Source organism: Lineus longissimus, chromosome 10 (assembly GCF_910592395.1).
Source record: "Lineus longissimus chromosome 10, tnLinLong1.2, whole genome shotgun sequence".
Taxonomy (NCBI): Eukaryota; Metazoa; Nemertea; class Pilidiophora; order Heteronemertea; family Lineidae; genus Lineus; species Lineus longissimus.
In genome coordinates, this window is record NC_088317.1 from 6,573,154 (window position 1) to 6,600,722 (window position 27,569).

Genomic DNA, 27,569 nt, shown 5'->3' on the forward strand with positions numbered 1-27,569 from the left:
AGAATCCATAGGAGACAGACTTGACGCTCTATTCAAATTGAAGGGCTTTAAACTTGCTACTATTGTTAGTGCAGTTATTTTAGCCTTATCTGCAATTGGTGCAAGCTTTGTATATGGCATTGGCTCCTTAGTAAAACCAAGTAAACCTTCTAAGCCAGGACCGGGAAAACCAGATAGACCTAGTAAACCTATAGGACCTAGCAAACCTCCTAGTAAAATTACGCAAGGTTTGATCAAATTTAAAGATTGGTTACTTTCTTTAGGTAAAAAAGCTTTAGTAGCTTTGCCTGGAATTTTAGGCTCTATTGTGTCTACTATCTTAAAAGCAGCTGCTGGTGTAGTAGGATTTTTAGCAGAGCATTTGATTATTATGGTCGCTGTCACTATTTTAGTTATTGTTCAAGTATTATCAACCAATATAGGAAGCATTAAACAAAAAGCACATAAAATTTCTTCTAAAATAAATGAACGTTAGATTTCATGATGTATTAAGGATTCTACTTCCAGCTAGTATTCAGTCATATGAAACAGTACAGGTTGAAAAGGCTATTATTCCTATGACTTACTATAATTTTTCAAGGAAATTGAATAATCACTATCTACGATTAGCGACTGTGGTCAATGAGGAATATACAGCACAGGATATAATTGTTATTCCTGATGGATTTTATACGCCAGCTACTTATAATAAAGCAGTAAAGGAAGCGCTGAGTGAAAAAGGACATGCTGATAAATTTGAGTTGAATTATATACCCAGTGAAGGCAAAATAAAAATTAAAGTTGAGCCACCATTTGGGGTCATTCTCCATAAAGAACTAGGTGAAATATTAGGAATGACTAATACAGAGATTACCTTCATAAGCTCAGAAATTACTGGTAATAAACCTTGTAAACTTCTACCATATCATGAGTATAGAATTTCTTGTAGTATTGTTGATACAAATAAAAATTTAGTAAACTCCAAGCGCAGTGATCTTATTACTTCATTTGTTCCCAAAGGTAAATATTATGGAGATATTCATGAATAAACCTCCCTTCAAAAAGTAAAGATCGCAAAGCACGATCATACTAGTATTGAACTACAGGTCAAAGATCAGAATGATGACCCTATTGAATTTTTAACTCCAGTTTCAATTGATTTACGGTTAGAATAAATGGATGATATAGATGGTGTGAATGTTGATGTTGAACAATTTAGACTTGAAAAAATTAAAGAAAAAATTACTGAATTAGAGCTTAATATTGAAAAAAGAAAAAAATTAAATAAAAATTATAAAAAAGCTAGTCAAATCTTACACGGATGTGAAATTGGTATGTATATTACCAGTGTCACAGTCGCATCAATTGGAGCTGCGACAGTGATTGGAAATGTAATCAGTATTCCAATTTCCGCTATCTGTACACTCCTAGGATTGGTTGGAAAAATTGTAGTTCCTAAATTAAGGAAAAAGGAGAAAAAACATTTAGATATTTTAATTAAGAAAAAAGCATGCTTACGGAGTGTCGATAATTTACTTTCCAGATTCATGGATAATGGAACTATTTCTGCGAGTGAATTTGAGCTCATCCTAGAATCCGAAATGACATGACTTTCATCTGAGATAATCAGTTTGGGCTATTTTAGCGAGTCAGACAAAAGTAGTGTGGGTGAGTAAATTTATAAGCTTTTAAGCTTATAAAATTACATCAATCGTGACTGTGCCAAAAATGGCACAGTCAGATTTACAAATCCATCTTTGTAATACCTTAAGTCTATTATAGAAACATCTAGCCATGGATTATAACAAACATGTCCATAAATGTGATTTTTAATCAACTTTCTTTTGTGCTCCATTAGACAAGTGTAATTCATTGGAAAGTCTGTGACATTCACAAGCGGAGCGAGAGTATTTCTAGGTACAAAATTAATTCCTGTCAAAATGACATTTCCAGTCATTGACAAGCATAGTACACCAATGAGAGCTTTCGCAGTTTTGTTCATTTATTATGTTTTTATTTTCTTTAGATATAGGTTTTGTCATTATTCCAAGAGGTTAAATCCATAAAACTTTTTACCCTGTTTTGTTTCCTTGACTCCTGTGAACCTTATATAATTGTGATCAAGATTTATTTTTTGTTTGATGACACTCGTCGCCCACACTGTCAACTCTTTAGATTCTGAGTCTTCAAGTTCAAGGAGTGTTGATTCTCCTATTTTTGTGCTTATACTTCTGAATGAGTTGATTTTGTACCATTTGTTCACTGGAAGATCTTTAAATTTTAGATAATCTGTTGACTCTGTGACTCTTGATTCAAGTTCTTCGTTTGACGGAAAGTTCATTTTATTTACAAGAAAATAATTTTTGTTAAGTAGACGTTTTGTCATTTTTGTCATTTTGGTAATTTTTGTAATTTTTGTAAATTTTTTAATTTTTTTTAATTTTTGTAATTTTTTTAAATTTTTAATTTTTGTCATTTTTGTAATTTTTTTAAATTTTTAATTTTTGTCATTTTTGTAATTTTTATCATTTTTGTAAATTTTGTAAATTTTGTAAATTTTGTAATTTTTTATAAATTTGGACGATTTGGACGATTTTGTGACTTGACTGAGAAATGACTGGAAACTATTTAGACTGAGATTTGACTGAGATAAGTTTTGAAACGTGTTGACTGGGATTTGACTTGGAGATTTTTGACTGGGATTTGAGCTTGAGTTAGAATGCCCATTATTACACTACTCTTCGAAATCGGGAAAACGTTTCACTTGGAATCAAAGCAATTGATGCATTAATATTGCGTCGTCAATATCTAGGCCTATACATTGAATTCCCATGAGCGAGTCAATTGATATGTCAGCTCCTCAACGGCCTCGGAAAAGTGACCATCTTCCATTCCCTCGCTGATATATCAGTGCATGAGGCCAGTCTGGTCAAGCGCCACCTATAGCAGGAAGTTCACAGCATCATTACCCTTCAACAGCAAAATACCCTAAGCGCGCAGCAGAAGCGCTACTATGGTTAACGTGCATACGACGTCATCCAATGTAAACAATGTTTCTCAAGTCCATGGATTCGTTTCAAATGGCTTAAATTTGACTTAAAATGGCCGCCAGAAGAGATAAACGCGAGAAAGTAGTAACTCGACTATTCTGAGCTCCGAGAGAGAACCACACGATTATTCTCACTGTTTTTTAATCAAACTTCAATTTCTGGGGGTTTGCCCCCCGACATATGTGTTTTGATTTTTGATACTTTAGTGATAATATCCAAAAGATGCTTAAAATGGATATAATCCAGAAATAATGAAGCAAAAGACGGGCAGGCGTCGAGAAAAAAAATTTTATTTTGAGATTTCAATAGACCTTTTGAACGAATTCCACATGGGCCGTGGTGGGATCCGAAGACACCTCAAGGAGGCATGTATGTTTTTATGGGGTACCATTGGTTTTGCAGATCTTCTGGTTTTTTCTAAAGAATAATCAATATTCGCTAGCAGGCTTTTTATGCTCCCAGGCATGAAGAGGGTTCTTTGTTCCTCAGGTTCTTTGTTCATCAGTCTGGTGTTCCTCAAGAGTCAAGTGTCTTCAAGTCTCTTGGCCAGCAAAAACCCTTTCCAACCAATTTTTTATGCATTAACCATTTGGCAACATAATGGTGGGGGAAAAACCTGATCCCTAGATCCCTGACCCCTTGAAATGGTTGCCCAGGTACGACCACAAGCAATTGTCTCAAGGAAGCCACCAGTACGACCTCTTGGCAGTCTTGCCAATATCATGCCAGTGAAAAGGAAGGGTAATGATGGTTGAGGGTTGCAGTTAGGGTACCATCAAAGGAGTACCTCTTCCTCGCTCTGGGTTAAACGTGTCAAAGGACTGCACCATCATGAAGATTTCGGGGTTCCACTCGAGCGCCCCAGGGTAAGCAGCTCGGAAGGACTTATTGAGAGGCCAATAGGGGGGTTGAGGGGCCTTCCCCCCCAATGCACTGGCTAAAACATGTCAGAAGGACGGGGGTTGGGGGGGGGGGGGGGGGCTCTCCATGGCGACAGTTGCGCGAGTTCAATAGAGCTTGCACTTTACATTAGAATCTGCCAGAGTCCCAGACTACGATAGTCTGGACACCTTTCGGGGGGGGGGGACATTTTCCATTTCTTTGCCGGCTATTATGACGATGGGGTTGAGTTACTGCTAATGCGATACACGGAGAAAACTGTCTATCAAAACAAAAAATTGGCGGAAGGAACTATAGCAGGGTCCCAACCAGGAGGTTTGGGGGGTTTCCCCCCCCCAACCTAAAGGCGCTGCGCGCTTACTAGGGCACTGCACTGATAATATTAAACTGAGTTTGAGGAGGAAGTTCCCTGCAACATAAGGAGTCACACAGCACATCGAGGCCTACAGTTGGCACACACTATTCTTCGTTCCAACCAAGGTCTTTTTCTCCAATCCAGGTTTTATGGTTAACGTGCATACGACGTCATCCAATGTAAACAATGTTTCTCAAGTCCATGGATTCGTTTCAAATGGCTTAAATTTGACTTAAAATGGCCGCCAGAAGAGATAAACGCGCGAAAGTAGTAACTCGACTATTCTGAGCTCCGAGAGAGAACCACACGATTATTCTCACTGTTTTTTAATCAAACTTCAATTTCAGGGGGTTTACCCCCCCGACATATGTGTTTTGATTTTTGAAACTTTAGTGATAATATCCAAAAGATGCTTAAAATGGATATAATCCCGAATAAATGAAGCAAAAGACGGGCAGGCGTTTCGAGAAAAAAATTTTATTTTGAGATTTCAATAAACCTTTTGAACGAAATCCACACGGGCCGTGGTGGGATCCGAAGACACCTCAAGGAGGAATGTGTTTTTATGGGGTACCATTGGTTTTGCAGATCTTCCGTTTTTTTCTAAAGAATAATCAATATTCGCTAGCAGGCTTTTTATGCTCCCAGGTATGAAGAGGGTTCTATGTTCCTCAGGTTCTTTGTTCATCAGTCTGGTGTTCCTCAAGAGTCAAGTGTCTTCAAGTCTCTTGGCCAGCAAAAAACCCTTTCCAACCAATTTTTTATGCATTCGGCAATATGCTGGTGGGGGAAAAACCTGATCCCTAGATCCCTGACTCCTTGAATTGGTTGCCCAGGTACGACCACAAGCAATTGTCTCAAGGAAGCCACCAGTACGACCTCTTGGCAGTCTTGCCAATATCATGCCAGTGAAAAGGAAGGGTAATGATGGTTGAGGGTTGCAGTTAAGGTACCATCAAAGGAGTACCTCTTCCTCGCTCTGGGTTAAACGTGTCAAAGGACTGCACCATCATGAAGATTTGGGGGTTCCACTCGAACGCCCCAGGGTAAGCAGCTCAGAAGGACTTATTGAGAGGCCAATAGGGGGTTTGAGGGGCCTTCCCCCCAATGCACTGGCTAAAACATGTCAGAAGGACGGGGGTTGGGGGGGGGGGGGGGAGGGGGCTCTCCATGGCGACAGTTGCGCGAGTTCAATAGAGCTTGCACTTTACATTAGAATCTGCCAGAGTCCCAGACTACGATAGTCTGGACACCTTTCGGGGGGGGGGACATTTTCCATTTCTTTGCCGGCTATTATGACAATGGAGTTGAGTTACTGCTAATGCGATACACAGAGAAAACTGTCTATCAAAACAAAAAATTGGCGGAAGGAACTATAGCAGGGTCCCAACCAGGGGGGTTGGGGGGGTTTCCCCCCAACCTAAAGGCGCTGCGCGCTTACTAGGGCACTGCACTGATAATATTACCTAATTTGATTATCTTACTCATTTCTCGTTTTAAAAGATTTAATTTCTTGATTTCTTGATTACTCGTTTTACAGCCGACACCCGCTTTAATCAATTAATGAACGGAAGCGAAACTCGGTTGCGTCTATTCGCAATAATGTCTAAATATTTTTCATTATTCAAAGCGTGTCTTAAAAGAAACAAGTGTATCAAATTTTCCACCAGTATTACTTTGGTACTTCACATAGGCCTAACATGTATGAGATGACTTTTATTCGACTGTGTCTTTTTTCAGACGCATGCTGTAGTTTGCAACTTACTGCGCATGCGTTGTCAGTCATAATTATAATACTTCCGGGTAGCAGTGAATTTTTATTTCGCCATCAAATTTCGATTTCCTCAAATTCGAAATCATCAACATGGGTGAGGGACGCGGAGAAACAACCTTATGCAGTGGTGCAGCTGTAGGATGCATGAAAACACTTCTATTGGTCTTCAATTTCATTTTCTGGGTAAGTTTGTACGGTCTGATCTGGATAAGTCTTCGATTCAATGACAGTCATACCGTAGAGAGAGGTTGCGCGTGCTTACGGTTTACGATTACGTTTATGAATACGTAGAATGACTTAGTGTGGTAGGCCTAGACGTTATAAGTATGCTCATATTTTCGGAACGAGTTTACAATCACTGATCGTTGCCAAAAAAAGGTCATCAGTTGACGAAATAAGACAGTCACAGTGCCACTGTTCTGTTCGATAGTTGAATGCGATCAAACTGCTGGTAGGCTACGTCCTGGCCTTTCCAATCGGGGATCATAAATTTTAACCATATTTTTGGTTGGATGATTATTTGAAGTAGTTGGGCCTGTAATTAGTGCTTCAGACAGAAATCTGGAAGGGCAGGGCGGAAGAGGGCACAGTCTGAAAAGGGCAGGGTGCAGTAGCCTGTTTAAAAGGGAAATGAATCGGCCAATTTTGAAAAAAGGCAGGGCAATAGAAGAAAATTTCAAAAAGGTAGGGTGCCGAGCCCTGCTGAAACTCTTAGCTGAAACACTTGGAATACAACACTTAAGAAGTTGGCCCGGAACTGACGATGGTACGGTTTATAAGACAATGGGAGACTGCTAAAACATTGAATCTGCCAACTGGCAAAGCGAGGATGCAATCATTCCCGATTCCACATTTTAGCAGCCTCCCATTGTCTAAACTGTACCGTCGCCACTTCCGGGTCAACTTTATAAGTGTTGTATTTTTGCTCAGATAGCCTTGGGCAAGGCACGCTTTGAAATTGGTGCTATGCAGGATGATGATCAGATGTGGGGATTTGGGCATGGCACTACATACTTTGTGTTGGGACCTGTCTGATCTTTGGCATACAAATGGGCAAGACAGTTCCTTCGAACCACTACATGGGGCCAGGGGCAAAATATGCAGTGCAAGAGTTGTTTTTTCTAACATGTTGACAGCGAAGGAGTCGATGGAAATTTCTGAAAATGTGTGATAATGTCTTTTCAGGTGACTGGTATAGCCCTCCTCGCCCTAGGGATATGGATGAAAGTTCAACTGTACATCTATATGGAGCTGACCACCACCTACTATGCCGAGGCCCCATACGTTCTGATCGGTATCGGCGCCGCCATTGTTGTGGTCGGTTCCCTCGGGTGCTGCTGCACGGTCAAGGGACACACTGTCTTGCTTTACATGGTATGTACTCTGTTACGTCGTCAGATGACAGATTTTACGGACGTTGTGAATATTATCGCCAAAATTTTGTTAGGAATTTAAAAGGTCATGATATAAATGGCAATAATTATCAGCAAAGTACGCCGTGGTGATCATAATGATTATGTCTTCTCACATTAGTTGTCGAAAAAGGTCATTCATACTTGTACTGCATGTACTGTGAACATTTACAGCCAGTAAGGCAGTATCGCGGTTTCGAGACATTGCTCTTTTTTGTACCTTTTAACTTTATTATGAGAATCTCGGTTTTGAGGATCTCATTTTTTCGGGCTTACAATGTAGGCCTACACGTGTCTAGAAAAGTCATAATATACTGCACGCAAACAGTTCAGGGTTAACAGTATTCATTATTGAACTTTTCTTAAATTGCATGACTTGTTGGATGTGACAGTTTGGCGAGGAAGTTTTTACGAGTATACAGTATCTAGACTTGTACTTAAATGTAGGTCACTGTTTGTCCCAAGGGAAAGAATGCCATTTTTATGGACGACTCGCCTGCCACATGAACATATTTTAGAAATTCACGACCATTGTCTAAATGTCAGTTAAAACCCTACACCATCCGTAAAAAATTGAACTTTTTAATTGAACTGAAAAATTTTCAATGATGTACAAATGTAAATATTTCCTGAAAATAATTTTCAGCGTTCCCGTTATGTACACAGTACAAATATCATATAGATACCAAGTTTCAGCAAATAGGTATGCATAATAACTGCACCACAGCATTGCATTTTATTTTCCTTGACCGCCAGTAATTACAAATTTTTCATAATGAAAGGCTTTTAAAAGCAGGAGTTTTTTCAATTTCAGCCGAACAATGATAACTTACTCAATAATCGGGTCAAGCTGAAACTTTAGATTCTAAAGGTTACTAGTAGAACACTGCTTGTGAGAAATGAACTCGTTTTTGGCTCACCTCCTGAGCCTATGCGATGACGTGGCATCTGTCGTTGTCCAATGAAGGTGTAGCCCGCTGTAGGTGCACTTTTCGTAACAGCTTGAGGTCTGGACTTAAAACTTGGTACACATGTACCCTTGGGCCCTGGGGCAATTAACACCAAATTTCGTTCCAACATTATTCTTGGTTTGGCCATCAGGGGGGCGTATTGCAAAAACAGAAGATGTGCAATAGGACCCGTGATTTTCATCGGATTTTCATGAATTTTTTTTGTTAGGTACACCTAGCAACGAGACATTTGATTTGACCTACTTTTCAAGGTCACAGAGGTCAAAGTTCGCTAAATCCCCGATAGATGGCACGTTTCGTTTCTATTTAAGCTAGAAGCTTCTTAACTTGTGTGGACATGTATCTAGGGACCCTCTACCCCAAAAATCTGGCTTGCTCTGACATCAAATATGGCCGCCAGGCGACTATCTTGAAAAATAAACAAAGTCTTATCATTCTGAAACTGATGATCGGATTGCAACCAAATTTCATGTGATTGTGTATCTAAAACATTCCTGATTTCTATACAAATCTGATTACCAATATGGCCACCAGGAGACTATCTTGAAAAATAAATAAAGTCCTATTTCTCTGAAACCAATGATCGGATTGCAGCCAAATTTCAGGTGATTTTGTATCTAATCCCAAATTTTTAGTCAAATCCGTCAACCAACAGGGCCGCCTGGTGGCCATCTTGAAATTTAGACAAAGTTATTTTACTCCGAAACTAATGATCGGATTGCAACCAAATTTCATGTGATAATGTATTCTACTATACTAAATAATATCCTCAATTTTCAGTCAAATCTGATGACAAATATGGCCGCCAGGTGCCATCTTGAAAATTCAACGAAGTCCTATTACCTCTAAACTGTTGAACAGATGTCAACTAACGTCCATGTGACATGTACATGTGCTCTCTACAATAACCCTGAATCTGATGAACAATATGGCCACCAGGTGGCCGTCTTGAAAATTCAATATAAATTAAAATCTTTAAATTCTCCATAAAAGCTGCACTACCACACCACTTCTTCTAAGATCGCAAAATTGACATCAATGACCAAAACTGTTCTCCCCATATCCACTGGCACTGAATATGACAATGCATTAACATTACCTGAGGTGGGCATAATGGTCCCTGGACCATTTCATTAGTTATTATACAAAGGTGATAAATTTCTTTGATTACTTCATTGACCATGTGCAAAAGTTATTTCTTACTTTCATTGGTCAAAGCCTTGAAAATTGTGGTATCAGTAGAATATCTCTATTTCAAAATTTTGTGTTTGTTTTCCAGTTCTCCTTCTTCCTTGTCGTGATCTTTATTGCTGAGCTGGCCATTGGTATCTCGGGATTCATCTTTAAGGATAAGGTGGGTACAGCCTACTCAAGGCTTTCTGTACAGATACGCCCTGCAAAATTGCTTCCCCAACTTGCCGAGATTAATAGCTGGCCTTCCAACTTTCCAAGTTGTCTACTTCTCAATAAGTGGGAAAGTTCTTGAAATGTGGAAAATCTGCTTTCTTGGAGTGTCAAAGAAATAAGTTGTGTTCATCTGGAAATAAATAAAATGTTCCCAGGTAAAAAGGATAATTCGCTGAACAAATCTCAAAATGTGCATGAACTGATTTTGTGCTGCCACTAATTTAACCCGCTGGTTATTTACCTCAAATATCATCGCATATTGGTACAATCATGGTACAATGTCATAGTGTCCTTGTTACCAGATGGACACTGGTTATTATTTTTGTGTACTACCAATGTGTGCACCTACCTTGGCTGTTTTTAGCTCACCTCTTAGCAGAGGTGAGCTTATCCCATACCGTGGCGTCCGTCGTCCGTCGTCGTCGTCGTCGTCGTCGTCGTCCGTCGTCGTCCGTCGTCCGTTAGCAGGGCACGTTTCGTAACTGTTAGAGCTATTGAGTTGAAACTTAGTACACATGTACCCTTATGTAATGACACCTTGGATACCAAGTTTCGGTCCGATTCGTTTCATGGTTTGGCCACCAGGGGGCCAAACGTTAAAAGTGAAAATATGCAATATCTCCCTTAATAGTAGTCGGGAAATTTTGAAAAAAATATGGTAGGTACTTCCAGCAAAGGTGCATCATATATCCTCCGGGTTTTTGATTTGACCTCCTTTTCAAGGTCACATAGGTCAAATGGTGTAAATTGGCCGTTAGGATGTAACGATGGCACGTTTCTAAACTGCAATGGCTATTGATACCAAATTTGGTACACATTTACCCCTTAGTCAGGTGATCTTAGGGACCGAAGTTTGGTCCAATATGATTCACCACTTGACCACCAGGGGGCAAAATCCAAAAACCTTAAAAATGTGATTATTCCTTAACTTCTTGCCCGATTGCCACCAATTTGATATCATGGGTACATCTAACCACCATACAGTAAATGTCACACAGGTTTTTAATTTGACCTTCTTGTCAAGGTCACAGAGGTCAAATGGCGTAAATTCGCCGTCAGGCCGTGACTATGGCACGTTTCTTAACTGCAATGACTATTGATCACAAATTAAGTACACATGTACCCCTTGGTCAGGTGATCTCAGGTACCGAAGTTTGGTTCGATCTGATTTGCCGTTTGGCCTCCAGGGAGGCGGCCAAATCCTAAATTCTTCAAAATGCCATTATTCCTAGTAATTACTTGCCCGATTGGCACCAATTTTATATCATAGTTACATCTAATTCTAACAACCATTCAATGTGTCACCCGGGTCTTCTTTGATTTGACCTACTTTTCAAGGTCACAGAGGTCGAATGTATTGTAAATTGGCCATTTTGGGGAAATTGTAATTGCTTGGACCTACATCAAACCTAACACTACATGACACAATACCATGCTCTTTATCCATCTTTCCTCCACATGAGGTGAGCACAATGGCCCTGGCCATTTCATTTTTTGTTTGTGATAAACACATTTTCCAAGGCCTTTCCTTGGCCAGGCTGCTTGGTATAGTTGTAACTGTATCCAGACAGTCTTCAATTAGGAGGACTCGTGGTCGGAAAATTGAATTAGATTTGATACCAACTACAGTGTAGATTCAATTATCATTAAAATATTGTGTACTTTGTGAAAAAAATGGAATTCATCATCTTGTGAATCCTGTCTCTCAGTGTTGGGTCTTATTTGAAATGTTTATCCAGCCTTGAAAATATGATGATAGGGTAAGAACAAAATCTTGAGAGTTTCTATGTACAATGCATTTTGTATTTACTGATCTAAACCATAAGCTGTACATGTCTATATCTTGCTGAAAAATATCCTTTGGGGCTTGAAGTTTTATTATGGTCTTATGCTATTTATGACCCATGGCTGTATTTGCATGTATAGAATAGAAATTGGAATGTATGGTCTCTGGTGGCTCATTTTTATAACACTGGCTATTGTTACATGATGGTTAACCATGTGCTGCAGGCTATTCCATGAGTTTTGGTCACTCATGTGTTGTTACAGAAAATGTTGTTTGGCTATTTTCATTTATAATATGAACATTAAAGAAGTTGATAAGAGTGGTGATCTAATTGGAAAATGTGAAATTCTCACCAAGTTTTATCAGAAATTTGCACTACCGGTAATTTTTATTTCATACTTCACAAAGACTTTACTTTAGACTAGAGCAGTTAAAAAATTTACACAATACTTCTCACTCAAAGCGCTTTGGGATATTTATTATGACCCCGGTCTCACAGAAATCAATCTGGGGTTTCAAGGAGCAACCAGAAGGCGCTCACTTGAACTCGACCAGTAGTGGAACCAAGCAGTGACTCGGTTGGGAGTCGAACCCACGACCTCCCGATCATGAGGCCGACTCGCTTCCACTGCGCTACCGCTGCCCCATACATTACATTAGAAACATGTAGTATTTTATCATGATAAACAGTGCAATACCAATTTTTAAAGCAAGGCTCATGGTTGTGACTGCCATCTTTGAACAAATTTGCTGTGTCATATATCATGTACAAGCAATATTGCCAATAATATCTCTCAGTTGATTGTTTTTGCCCGCCCATTCTTTGACAATCTCGAATGGTGTGCATTGAACTTGAAATTATTTTTATTGCTAAATGTTGCTTTTGGGGGCATGTTGCATATCCCAAAGTTCCCAGTAAAAAGCAGCATCTTTCCAATGGAGTTTTTTGCCTTAAATTAAAAACATGCTCATTATGTGCCATTTTTAAAAGCACGTCGAAGAATTGGCCTACAAAAACAATACAGGAGAATATCCGCAGAAATCTAGGCGATTAGTACTTCAGCCATAAATCTGACAAGCCAGTGCAGAAAAGAGCACAGCTTGAAAAGGTAGGGTGCACCGCCATGCTTGGAATACATTAGCTACTTGTGAAAAAAGGCATGGCAGAAAGAGACTATTGAGAAATTGCAGGGTGCTGGGTGCTACGTGCCCCTCTAAAACCCACTCTTCCTTGAGCTGAAACACTAAAAAAGTTTCATCAAAGGGAACAAGATGGCTCTCCAGAGGCTCCACAAGGTTTTTGTATTAAGACTCAAATTATTAAGAGGGCTTGGCATTGTTTGGGGTAACATTTTGAAGCTCACCGGGTAAACTAATCGAACATGTTGAAGTAGGCCTACGGTAGTGGACCAGTTGGACATGAAGATGTCGGACATATAATCCAAGGTGGGGTTTCAAACCCATTCTGGTCACCAGTTTTTAAATATTGTCTTATCTTCCATACAATAATGCTCCTGTATCTTCTTCATGACTTCAGGTTCAGACAGGTTTCCAGGCGGGAATGAAGGACGGCCTTGCCAAGTACGGTGATGTCAAAACAAAAACTGAAGCCTTAGATAACATGCAGAGGGTGGTAAGTGCAATGATACTTGTACCTTTTGACATGCAGTGATGATGACAACTGAGTATGGTTGCCTTCTTCATCTGTGATCAATATTGGCAAATATTTTCAGATATATTTGCCATCTCAGACTCTCGTCTCAGTTATGGCAATCACTGCAGTCCAGGATTCTGATGATCCCCATACATTTAGCTTGATTTCCAGTTCGGTTCCTTTTGACAGGCCGGTTTGTGGAGTTGAGTTATGTGTCAATCCTGCAGTGGTCAATGGTAGAATGTGCAGTGGTAGAATGCTCTGTCTACTGCATGTACTACGTCAAGTTTCTCAGATCAATAATGGGCCATAGAGACCACAATGTCCTGTCCAGCTAGCTTAGTACAGCAGCCAAAAATGGCATGCATCATACTGAATTTGGGCTGGAATCTGAAGACTACAGCTTAGAAAGATTGAAAGCAAGGCAGTGATAGTGTCCTACAGAAACCATGTGAACATACCATTCTCGAATGCATTATGGAGTATGAATGATGCAGTATGGCAGGCGAAGTGTTGCTTTATTCACTCTTCTTGATAAAAGTTTTTATGTGCAGTAAATATTTTCTGTGTACGATTTGAATTTTTTCTATCCAATACAATTTTATAATCTAATAATATTTTCGCATGCAATTGCAATAGTGCAATTATGGTTTTCTGACATGTCTGACAAAATATTTTCATGTCCTACTGTGAATTTTATATTACAATTTACATGTGTGAAAATTTCAAAAATATAGACGAAATGCTGGTAAGATATCTTGGACTTGTACAAAAAATATTTTTGTCTAAAAAAGTTTTGCATATATAATTCCATTGAGAAAAATTTATTGCATAAAAAATGCTATTATGAACATTTGAAGGATTACATAAAAGGAAAACTTCGTTTGAAATAAAATTGAGAGAAATTTATAAACAGTACTGAATTGGTTATTTCCCAGCAAACTTGTATCAATTTCAAATGAAAAAAGTTAGAAAGCATACCTTTTCCATGAAGACAGTGCCAACCAAAGGTACTAAGAAAGATACTGCCCCTGGCCTTAGACCGGTCATGGACATGTTACTGTTAGACCTAGTCTTAGCATGTTCAACGGTTCAATCATTGGTAATTTGTGACTTGTCACAGCAAACAAGGCGCATGTCGCTCTGATCTGAGCTTGGCAGGTTGAGACAGACTGTTCATTTCTCTGTTGTCTGCCTTTTGTAAAATATGAGCACATCAATTTCTTCCATTATCTCCTGGTGTCATTTAGGCTCATCTTCTGTGCAACAGGCACCTGGTTTTGCTGTGGTCCGCCAGTGGGTCACATTTGTGTTTTCACATACGCAAATCTGAGGTGATCAGTCTCTGTTTTCAGCTTGGCTGTTGTGGTATCAGTAACTACACTGACTGGTTCAACACCCCATGGGAAATGAAGCAAGTTGGCAAACAATTTATTGTCCCTGCCTCGTGCTGCAAAGATGGTGCATCTAGCTGTCAGAGATCTGGACTGCCAAAACATTACGGTAACAGCACTCTGGAAATTTACAAAGATGTAGGTATACATTGCAACGAACAGATGATCACTATTTCACTGCAGTAGCCATTTTAAGCCCGCGCAGAGCAGTGAACAGCAATTCTGAGCAGTGCTTAATGTTATCTCAACAGGCCAGTACCGGTCGTATAAGAAAGTGTCATGAAAACTCGGCAGTTAATACAATATTCAGTTGGTCTTTTTATTCATTGAACAGTTATCACAGAAGGATTAGATTTTTGATAGAAAAGCTTGTGCGACATAGAAATGCTGGTCTCCCACGGAATGATGTCACTGCATAACTTGTTTTTTGTGCCTTCGATGCCTCTGGCACGGCTTTGAGTAATCACTTGCTGACACAAATTTTATTTCGTTGAAACTGCTCATGTTGTCATATATTCGTTTCATATTATGCTTTCTAGGGATGCTACAAGTTGGTCACAGGATTCCTCGAATCAAACTTTGGAATAATTGCCGGGACTGTTATTGGAATTGCATTCCTTATGGTAAGTAAAAATCCCTGAGCAGAAATGCACATGTACATGTAAGATGCATGAGACTCGCATTTTCATCCATTGTTCTATTCAATGGTTTGAGTTGAGTTGTTATCTACACTGAGCATGTACATGTAGCGTGTACCCAGTGTATAATTCATTCACAGCTTAATCGTCATGGAGAGAGCATTGCTTAGTGTCAATTAATCCGTATTGTGCACAAATTGCTTTTAAATATGACTGTCTTGAGTGTTATCTAGACATGATACATGATAATCGGGTTAAATATTGTTTATTGGTGTATTTACCAACATCAAATGAGCCAGACATAGCTTTCTGCAGCGGGGACACTGAGCATGTAGGCCATGTAAACAAAATCCTATGTTGACTTCCAAGGACCGAGGTATAATTTTGCACAAATTTGACAAGACCTGTCCATGTTGTCGGGGATATGTACAATTGATTGTTCATAAAACTGATACAAGTCTCATCAGTGTGATTTTGAATAATAGCTGTCCTCGGTTTTTTGATCCACACTGCCAGGGCAAATGAAAAATGTCATTTTGAGTCTCTGTGAGAGTTCTTGATTTGTCAAGGGAAGACCTACATGTACAGCGAATTTCTGTTCTATTCTAAAAAAGTTCGAATCGAACATTTGCCATCAAATTTTAAAAAACCTATATGTAGCGGTCCGTTTTTGCTACACCAAGGATGTCAAGGGGGCTCAGTGTATTTTTCATTACCAGCATTGATCCAGTTAGTGTAAGTGACCTATAATAGTAACATTGTCAAGCATTGTAACAGAATGTTAGACAATGTACGACTGTGATTACGATGTCGTGTAAAGTTTGATGTAGTGGCAGCATGTTTTGTCGTACATGTAGTTGTTGCTTGCCGTTTGTTTTATGTGTTGATTGCGGAATCGTGCACTTTTGGATAGTTGCTTTTAGTTCTCCTTTAGAACATGTAGAATGTGCTTTGAATTGAAAGCATATTTGGGCTGCCAGAGAAGTGCTGTGGAAACATCTGTGATTGTCACTCCTGAGGTCCTACGTTTCACTCCCAGTTGGTCCCAGTACCCTTTTGCAATAACTGCAAGAGCCTTTGATATTTTAGCAACCCTCATTTTGCCCCCACACAGTGTTTTCCAGATTTTCACAATGTTGATTTGACTTGATGGGGCAGCATATTGCCTTCTTTGGGCTAAAGTATCATTTAAAAGTTCAGTAACAATTTGCTTTTTGACTACAAATCTTGAGTTATAGACGAAATAATTATTAGACTTTGACATCGGTGGTAGAATATTTTGACTCGGTGGTATTAAGGCCTCTTTTGAGATTTGACTCGGTGATATAAAACTTAGGTAGGCAACTAATACATCATATCAGTATGATGAAGTGGTCCCTGATTGTTTCGTCAACAGCCAATCCCTTGTTTGTTCCAGATGTTCTGTTGTTAACTCTCCAATCCCCATCTGTTACCAAGCACTTTATGTCACTATCAGCATGTGGTATTACTGCCAGAATTATATTTTAGATTCATATTCGAATCGTATTCATATCATGCTGTGTTCCCGAAGTGATTTCATTGGTTTTCGTGGTTGTCAAAATAGAGAGGTTGAGGTCCACACCTTGCAAAATGTATGGAGTTGTCAATGTATACCATTACAAAATTTAATGACGATGGCCTGCTTTTGCACATGACCAAAGAAATCTGTGGCGAGCTTAAAGGGACAACTTGGGTGTCTGATTCACCTGGCCAGGAGGATAATGTGCCAAGTTGACACCTAGTGCCGTCACTGATGCCGTTCTCTGATAATGACTGTCACTAGTGTTGGGAGGCAGTTTGGGGGCCTGACTTGCAAATTTCAGGCAGGCCTATCGTTACACCCCGTTCTAGTACATTGTTTATTGCAGTTCAAAGGGTTTTCATTAATCCTGTTGAGAAGTTGCAGTCCTGCTGGAAGCCGTTTTTGTACAAAAAAACAACATATCTTATGCCCAAGTTGGCCCTTTAATATTTTCGTATGAAGTATTCATTTGCAAACTATATTATACTGTAAACTGTCAAATTTTCTTGGGCGTTTATTCTCACAGATTTTGCCAATAAAATCAAAATCACCAACAAATTTCTTTTTGTTGGAAAACTGAAAGCGATGTCTTAGTCCACCAATGAAATCATTGTCGTTACCGTGAATGTTATATTATTTCACAGAAATTTCAATAAATTGCTTTTGGTCACTCAGTAATTTGTGAATATACATGTAGAGAAACATGAAGAGCAAAAATTAGTTTTTATTGCTTAAGAAAATATATTGTAGTGATGTTTTGCTTGAACACTGTTGAACTGGTCACATCTTTCTTTCTTCCATTTACTGGGACGCAGTCATCATTGACTATCATGCCCAAGGCCTTTGGACAAGGAGGGGGACTCCATGCAAGCTACTTGTGTTTCTTACTTTGTGTGGTCTTTAACCTGCCCCAGCATAGACACTAGATACAAGGAACCTCGGTTTTAAGTCTCATTTGAATTATAGTTCCTTAAATCCACGCCGGTTCATCCAGAATACAGATCCTGGGTTCCCTCCGGGATCGCACCCGGGCTCTATTGCGTTGTAGCCCACAGTGTTAACCACTAAACTATCTGTGGCATCTGCATGCGTGTAAAGCTGTGTTTATTTTGAATGCTTTATAGTTAACTAGCTTTTGATGTTGTGTTTTCTTTCTGTGCTTGTTTTCTAGTTGATTGGTGCCGTGCTTGCGTGTTGTGTAGCCAAACGGAGTCGTGACGTTCCGTACGACAAGGTGCGATAAGTCCAAACAATCTTCATTCCAGTTGCTTGGAGCCATTCTGTCGTGTTGCCTTGCCAAGAACATCAATCGGTCAAAATACGAGCAAGTTGCCTAAAGATTGGAAGCGCTGTAGCAAAATAGATTAGAAATCTCTTCTGTTTTAGTTTTAAATTGTCTTCATTTTTATGTTTTTCACCTTTACCAATGATTGTGGAAGGGTGGTTCAAAAAGAATTCGCTGAATTTTAAAACTTTAGTCGAAATTGTCGAGATGGAGACTTGGATCACATTAAAGAGCATATGGCCTTGAACGACCTCCTCTCAGTCATTTGCATGGTGAAGAACACTGAAATGAGATATACCAAAATACGTGGTTGTGAAAAAACAAATGAAAAATTATATCACATTTCTTTCAATTCAAAGTATCTTATGTAGAACCTACATGATATATTGTTAGGCCTTCCTCTTTCATTATGAATGCTGTATACTGGATAGCTGAATTTTTTTATTATGGGACCAAAGTTGTTCATATTTCTGAATCCAATTTTTGACCCGTCACAGCAAAACTAGGTGCTTGACACACAGAAGATGAGCCTAAATGACACTAGGAGATAACGGAAGAAATTGATGTGCTCATATTTCACAAAAGGCAGACAACAGAGAAATGAACAAACAGTCCGTCTCAACCTGCCAATTAGCTCAGAGCGACATGCGCCTGCTTTTGCTGTGACAGGTCACATTAAGGCAAATTGAAGGAAATTTTTGGAAATTGGTTACACAGTCGAACTTCTATATTAAGTCATTGGGTGATTTGCTTCCTTTGTAAAGTGCAATTTTAAATTGGGACCCTGCTGTTTTACTATTTCACGACAACACTAAACAGACCGCTCTTTCGGTCGAGAGTGGTATGACACGCACTAGAATGTTCTGAAATACTCAACCGTTGACATCATGACGCAGTGTGAGTGTACTACGACGAAGAAATACATGACGTCATCGACACGAGTAAAGCTGGGGTGAACCATGGAACACTGTGATACACCCTGTTGCGAAGTGGTTTAAAGAATTTCCTATGAACATCTATTTTCCTGAAATGAACCTACATCGTAGATGTGAATCAGTCTGTAACACAATTATGTATTATTGGTGTCTTGACAGCAGGGTTCCGTACATTATTTAGTCGAAATGGTGCCAGAGATTGGAATTGTATATTTACAATCACGAAATAGTCTATTTTGGTAGAAATGATTTGTTTGTTGGGATTGATTTTGGTGTGGCCTCTAAGTCTTAGGCATGTTAGACATTCAGAGGGTGATTTGATTGTTATTTAGTAAAATTGACTGGTTATTAAGTTGTTTGATTGAGATTGACACTTTGATGGTGGCCAATGTGATTTAAATGTGGTGGGACTGGGGCTAGTTTAATTGGTGAAATTATTTTTGTAGAAAATCATGACATAAAGTGTTTGTTTTCCTCCTTATCTGAATAGAATTTGCGTACATAAATGCTTGACTTCCGAGTCTACTCGCATTGGTCGAGTGGCCCCTTGTTGTAGTAGCCAGGCCCACTGGATACTATAATTGGCTACTGCATGAATTCAAACACAGCAGAACCTGGACAACCGACAAGTGCTGTCCTTAATAGAGAGGTGTCCTGATTAGAGAGGACAATTTGAATGAAAACAACCAATTTGGGACCGAATCTAGTGTCCTTAATTGAGAGGTTGTCCTTAATAGAGAGGTGCCGCTAAGGGAGGTTCCACTATATCAGGAAGATTATGGGATGAGCCCTCAATAATGTGAAATTGTTAAAGATTTCTTTTCTTCTCTATTTAATTTACTGACTAGCATAATCCTTTCAACCATTTGAAACATCGAATGCGCTGAACAAATGTAAAGTACTGTTTATTTCTTAGTACAAACAAATTCCATTATTGTACGAGAGCATAATTCTTTAGCAAGCCTTCACAGAATCAAACTCCGAAGATAGGAAAGCTATGTGAGAAAAAAACGCCAATAAAGTTAAGATTTCGGAAACTGACTTTATCATAATGTTTCTTTGTAACAATTTATTATGCATGTTCCTCCTATTTCTGTTGTGACATGTATTTTGCATAGTATTAAATTAATGGTTAAATCATTATCATACTATTGTGTATTTCTGCAATTTTAAGCCCTTTTTGAGGGTGATTCTCTCAACTCAAAACGGTTCTCACTGGTTGATTTCTGAGAAAAGACGAATGAAGAAAATGCAAGGTCAGTGTGGACAAAATGATGTTTACGAATGTTTCCTATGCACACTGCAGACAGGCAATTATAATCGCAGAGACCTGCGATAGTTGTTGATGCAGTTAGCGTTAATAGGAAGGTTGCTTGTTTGCAAGCAAATAGTCATATTTAGGATGATACTTTTCAGACGTCACAGGGATACTAATTCTTGAAATAGGAACATGTACCTGCGATGTCCTCACCTCGTTTTGTAGGATGCGATAAAAATTGTTTGTCTGCAGTGCATATTATTTCCGTTGATGTAATAAATTCTATGATCATGATGATGATTGAATTTTTGCTGATGTAATTCGACTTTTGTCTAGGTTGGCTTGAAGTAAAAAAAAGAGATGATGACTCATAAATAAGTTAACAAAAGTAATCGAAAGCTTTCAGAAAATCTGATCAATGATGGAATTACTGAGATGACTATCCCTGAAAGATATCAGTGCGCAAAATTCTGGATATTTCAAGAGGGTCAAATTTGGTTCTGGCAGTTGAATCTATATATATCTGCATATCACTGCATAATTTGCCCCAGGTCATAAGGTGGGAGACACTACTTAAAATAATTATTTTCATTGAAATTTTACTAATAAAGTCCAATGATAAACATAAGAGTCCAACGGAAAAAAAGAGATTTTTTCGAGTGGTGTTGGAAACATTCATTAATTGACAATACCCTTACATTTATTTCACCCAAGAGAATCACTTCTCCAGCTGACCAACCCTGCTCAATAAGTGTAAGAATCGAATCTGAACTTGCATATTCAAGGAGGGCCTTCCAACTGTTCTAAAAGGTGCCTTGAAAAATGTGTGCATCACAAGAAAAATAGTCAAAAAGCGCACTCACTGTCAATTTACTATGATAACTTGTGTACAGTCGATATTACATCACACGGTTATTTCATCGACGACTCTCAGCATCACAGTTTTCCGACATTATTTTAGAAATTGTCCTTTTCCCAGGGCAGGCCAGCTTGACAAGTTGGAAAGCCTGCTTGATTCTTGGCAAGCTGGGGTGTTGATTCTCCAGGTTGTATCCATTACTTGTCTGAATTATCTAGCGTGTTGTGAATGTGTTCATATCTATCAGGGTTTTCACCAGAAAAATATTTTGGGTATGGACTAAAAGTGACGGGCAAAGCCTGTTGCCTGAAACCAGAGACCATGGGGTTGTGACCGGCTTTGAGTCTGGATGGCTTTATGTGACTCACTGACTCCGACTCTTTTATCGCAGCTGCATTCATTCTGTAGTCTTGTAACATAACTGATTTTTTTTGGGTACGTAATTTTACCCATTTTTCCCTCTGGCGGAAACCCTGACTATATCCTATTGTAGTATAGATGTGTATATCTGTGTAGATTATATGTACGAAGTGATAAACAACATGAATCAAAATTAAAAATCTTATATTTTTCTTGGCATAAGTGGCATTTCTTATTAACATGAATGAGGTATTTTTTCCTTACTTAGTGCAAAATATTTGTTTGTACATACATTGTATTGTAGGAAAATTTCCCACCTAAAACACCTAATTCCTCAGGATAAAGCAATCAGTTAAGCCAGCTCTTAACCCTTTCGCTACAGGTGACATGCATAGCATATCCAGAACATGGCCCTGCAATATGTGGGTGACGATATGGCAAGGGGTTGAGCACCAAATAATAAATCTCAAGGTATAAACCCACCCATGCACTGTACTGTACACCCAGGATGCCCTGCATCACCAGGGACTGCATTACCAATATTTACTAGTGTTGAAGTATTAAGGTAACCTTGATCTTGATCCCACTGACTAGTGTGTTGACATTATTGTGTTTACCTGGGCAGCCATGTGGTATTATTTAGATAACATCTCCAATTACTTCTCAATCAATCAATCCTGTAAGATGTTGTTAGTCTACCCAAATAATCATAGTTAGTCAAGATCATTTACCCATACAGTGCCTGTTATTTTTGCATAAATCTTTATAATTGTTTGTTCAATCCATATAGTGGAAGGATGAGTGCAATTTAATGCTGACACTATGTGGGGTAAGATGGTACAATTATTGCCATGGTACAAACTCATACAGTGCAGAACAGCTCCCTGTACAGTTATGCACACAGATGCTTTCTGACTTACAATTGCAGTGATTTGTACCACTTTACCTTACCTGTTTGGATACAGCAAGCCTCTGCATAGAGGTGTACCGCTGTGCAGCAGCTTGCTAGCCTGTAATTATGAAGAATTTCCCTTTACATTGATGTGATATTATACTTCTAATGCGGTGTTACATGTTGTCTAAAAAATGGGTCTGAAAAGTGTTTAATGACGATTAGTTAACTATTGCCCATTTGGTGCCTCTTTAAACTGCGATATCAGTGTTGTATGAGTGTTTGATGTTAAACTTGTGGGTCAAGAATTGATTTCGTGAGGTGAACGTCATCATCATGGTATGACAGCAAGGGCCTGTCCTTTTACTGTAGGGTCGAATTATCAAAGTGATGCGTTACCAAAGAATCATTTCTTGAGTCCCTTTCTTCAAGCTGTCCTTCCCAGGTGCTTTTAGTGCTGGTGCTGTCCTGACCTAGTCCTCAGGTTTACTTCTTGTAGTGCAGTGGGGACCAGGATGCTCACTCTTGTCAGTAGTACATGTACATGGCAAATTTCTGTAGCGTAAAGATATGTCGTAATCTCAAAAGTATGTCACTTTTGACACTGTAGGATTGAAATATCCAGTCACATTGTCTAGCCAAGACCCAAGATGACTGAGTTACAAGCCATGAATCAGTTGTGGGGAATTTGAATCATTGTCACATGACAGAGAAACTGAGCCTCATGATCATCTCAGATGTCCAAATTCACTGACACTGGAATGACTGGACAACTTCTGGAAATGTTCAATCCTACTATTTCGAAACTTTCTAATTCCCTGGGTCACACTAATAGCTTACTCGAGTCGTAATTCCCTCATAAGTGTGAATTTATTATATCAGTTCTTGTTTCTTGAAGGCATTGGAATCTGTTCTTCCTTGCAAGATCATGGCACAGTGCACAACTAAATGACAGATGCACCAGCTCAGGAATGCCCTGAATGGGTGTCACGCCTTTTGCTTCTGTTGAGTGCAGTGATTACAGAAATAATGAGGGGTACTACAATAATGGTATGCCGATAAAAGAAGCTGGGTAGTCTTAATTGCTGAGGCTGTGATGTTGCACTGTGCTAGGCTTGATCCTGCTTTGAGGTTGTCATAACATTGAGTGTTGCGAAAAGAAAGAAAGAATTCCCTGAAAGAAATAATTCCTTGTTTATCTACGTAGGAAAGTACATGTTTTATCTAATGAAGAAATTGGTTAGGAACATTTTGGGACACCTCTTCTTTCAGTTACAACCCTTGGCAAGAAGTGTGCATCAAATAGAAGAATTGATTTCATTGGATCATCTCTGCCATTTCCATGTATCGGTATGCAAATTTGCTAGAGCATTCTCTTAATTGTATGTTGCATGCTGATGTAACCTGTGATCTTTCACTGCCCTTGTGCAATAAATATAATCAAAGAACAAATGCTTTTGCTTTCGATCCTTTCTTGAACTACCTTGTTTTTATGTATTCATAGATCGAGTACTTCATGTAGAGTGGAACCATGAACCTCTGTGGAATGACTCTACCATCAAAAAGGTTCTCGCTGGTTGATTTCTGAGAACAGACCACTATGTGGGTAAAGGTATTGGTTTACTTTTCCAACACAATAGAAACCAGGACCTGCAGTGTTGGAGGTGTAAAATTGGATAAAAGTGATAAATGTAGGCCTTGTGCCCCCCAAAATGAACTAATCGTTTGTATGTTTCTTTTGTGTCGTAATTTCCTCTCCAGATAAGCACAGTTTTCTTGGGAAAACCAATACCTTTAGCCACCGTGACTTTTGGTGTGTTTTTTCGCACCCATGAGGCTATTCGATGTCATTAGTAGTCCTCCAAGAGCCTATGATTTGTATGCAAGTTATAGTACTGCTCATTGACCTCTTTGAAAGAATTTCATGCTAAATCCCTCACCTATCCTTCTTTGAACACTGTAGTATGTGTCAACACCAACACTCTTGAATCCAACCGATCGAGGAGTTCATATAAATCGGCCTTTTGTTGGCTGTGCACTAATTCACGGCAGGCGGTATTTGCACCACGCCACCACGGGCACCACGCGACCACCACGCGACCACCACGCCACCATGCGAACAGGCGGAGCGATCATAATGACGATATCAAAACAGACCATCAGACCACAGACACTTGAGAGTTGTGGTTACACCTACCAATTATAGATGGCATGTTGGTATACTGCGTTGTTGCCTGACGGGATTTACGAGTATTTATTACTTGTTAATGGCATTCGCAAAAAGCAGGGCTATTATTAAGCCGCTATACATCCGTGTCCAACCGTTTGTCATGAGAGATCTTATCACACCATTATTAAGAAGAAGAATTCCCAAGCTTTGGAAGCCTAGTGATTCACCTTCCCTAAAGAATGCATAAGATTCGAGACATGTCCATTAAAGGGGCACTATAGGCAGCATCTTGGTAGGCAACATAAAGTTACACAAAGTAGCCAGTGAGTCTCTCACCTCTCACAGTTTGTCCTAACCTAGTCACGCCTGTAACAGGGATACATTCAGTGATGAATCATATAAGACCTAATGCCCTTACTCTGTTTATAAGTCAGCTAAAGTTGGCCAATTTGACCCCCTGCTCCTACATAGTCCCCCTTTAATGGGAAACTATAGGCAACAGCTAGGTAGGCAAGATAAAAAAGTTACACAAAGTCGCCAATAAGGGTCTCTCACACAACAGTATGTTGAAACTATGCACACGTGTTCGAGTGAGTGATAAATCTAACTCCTCCCCCCCCCCCCCCCCCCCCCAACCCACCCCACCCAAACGAACGGTCACCCCTTTAAAGGGAGAGTATATAACCCACTCGTACTCGTATGGTTTTTGCAGGTCAGTCGTCAGTTGGAGTAGGTCTAGTTACTCAACGGTAATTCAGTACGTATTTCCGTAGTTGGCGTACGCCTTTATTCCAATAATCCCAAGAACGGGCATCAGAGAAGCTAGGATAGCAGCCAACTAGATCATCTATAATTGTTTCAAGAAACCATGATCCAATGAATCGACCGCTATTTTGATATCGTCATTATGATCGCTCCGCCTGTTCGCGTGGTGGCGAGGTGGTCGCGTGGTGCCCGTGGTGGCGTGGTGCAAATACCGCCTGCCCTAATTCACTACACTATACCTGACAAGAATTCTTCCATTTCGTCCTTCTATGAACAGTGTAGTGGATGTCAACACCAACACGCTTGAAATCCCACCGATTGAAGAGTTGATGTGAATAGGACTTTTGTTGGCTGTGCACTATTAATTCACTACAATATACCTGACAAGAATTCTTCCATTTTGTCCTTCTATGAACAGTGTAGTGGGTGTCAACACCAACACTCTTGAAATCCCACCGATCGAGGAGTTGATGTGAATCGGACTTTTGTGGGCTGTGCACTAACTCACTACACTATACCTGACAAGAATTCTTCCATTTCGTCCTTCTATGAACAGTGTAGTGGATGTCAACACCAACACGCTTGAAATCCCACCGATTGAAGAGTTGATGTGAATAGGACTTTTGTTGGCTGTGCACTATTAATTCACTACAATATACCTGACAAGAATTCTTCCATTTTGTCCTTCTATGAACAGTGTAGTGGGTGTCAACACCAACACTCTTGAAATCCCACCGATCGAGGAGTTGATGTGAATCTGACTTTTGTGTGCTGTGCACTAATTCACTACACTATACCTGACATGAATTCTTCCATTTCGTCCTTCTATGAACAGTGTAGTGGATGTCAACACCAACACGCTTGAAATCCCACCGATTGAAGAGTTGATGTGAATAGGACTTTTGTTGGCTGTGCACTATTAATTCACTACAATATACCTGACAAGAATTCTTCCATTTTGTCCTTCTATGAACAGTGTAGTGGGTGTCAACACCAACACTCTTGAAATCCCACCGATCGAGGAGTTGATGTGAATCGGACTTTTGTGGGCTGTGCACTAACTCACTACACTATACCTGACAAGAATTCTTCCATTTCGTCCTTCTATGAACAGTGTAGTGGATGTCAACACCAACACGCTTGAAATCCCACCGATTGAAGAGTTGATGTGAATAGGACTTTTGTTGGCTGTGCACTATTAATTCACTACAATATACCTGACAAGAATTCTTCCATTTTGTCCTTCTATGAACAGTGTAGTGGGTGTCAACACCAACACTCTTGAAATCCCACCGATTGAGGAGTTGATGTGAATCGGACTTTTGTGGGCTGTGCACTAACTCACTACACTATACCTGACAAGAATTCTTCCATTTCGTCCTTCTATGAACAGTGTAGTGGATGTCAACACCAACACTCTTGAAATCTCACCGATCGATGAGTTGATGTGAATCGGACTTTTGTGGGCTGTGCACTAATTCACTACACTATACCTGACAAGAATTCTTCCATTTCGTCCTTCTATGAACAGTGTAGTTGGTGTCAACACCAACAGTCTTGAAATCCCACCGATCGAAGAGTTGATGTGAATAGGACTTTTGTGGGATGTGCACTAATTCACTACACTATACCTGACAAGAATTCTTCCATTTCGTCCTTCTATGAACAGTGTAGTGGATGTCAACACCAACACTCTTGAAATCCCACCGATCGAGGAGTTGATGTGAATCGGACTTTTGTGGGCTGTGCACTAATTCACTACACTATATCTGACAAGAATTCTTCCATTTCGTCCTTTAATGAACAGTGTAGTTGTTGTCAACACCAACACTCTTGAAATCCCGCCGATCGAGGAGTTGATGTGAATCTGACTTTTGTTGGCTGTGCACTAATTCACTACACTATACCAGACAAGAATTCTTCAATTTCATCCTTCTATGAACAGTGTTGTTGTTGTCAACACCAACACTCTTGAAATCCCACCGATCAAAGAGTTGATGTGAATCTGACTTTTGTTGGCTGTGCACTAATTCACTGCACTATACCTGACAAGAATTCTTCAATTTCGTCCTTCTATGAACAGTGTAGTGGGTGTCAACACCAACACTCTTAAAATCCCACCGATCGAGGAGTTGATGTGAATCGGACTTTTGTTGGCTGTGCACTAATTCACTACACTATA

At 39.6% G+C, this 27,569-nt stretch overlaps 1 protein-coding gene across 2 annotated transcripts; it reads left to right on the forward strand.

Annotated features, from left to right (window-relative positions):
• The first annotated feature begins 6,078 nt into the window (after positions 1 to 6,078).
• LOC135494232 (tetraspanin-7-like) lies at positions 6,079 to 23,898 on the forward strand. 2 transcript variants are annotated; one of them, XM_064782076.1, is made up of 7 exons: positions 6,079 to 6,241; positions 7,244 to 7,432; positions 9,721 to 9,795; positions 13,172 to 13,267; positions 14,644 to 14,820; positions 15,222 to 15,305; positions 18,035 to 23,898. In XM_064782076.1, the coding sequence occupies exons 1-7, from the start codon at positions 6,149 to 6,151 to the stop codon at positions 18,104 to 18,106; spliced, it is 786 nt and encodes a 261-aa protein (XP_064638146.1). In that variant the 5' UTR covers positions 6,079 to 6,148; the 3' UTR covers positions 18,107 to 23,898. The 2 variants fall into 2 exon arrangements, with proteins under 2 accessions (XP_064638146.1, XP_064638147.1); XM_064782077.1 differs by having other exon boundaries at positions 18,129 to 23,898.
• The last annotated feature ends 3,671 nt before the right edge of the window (positions 23,899 to 27,569 follow it).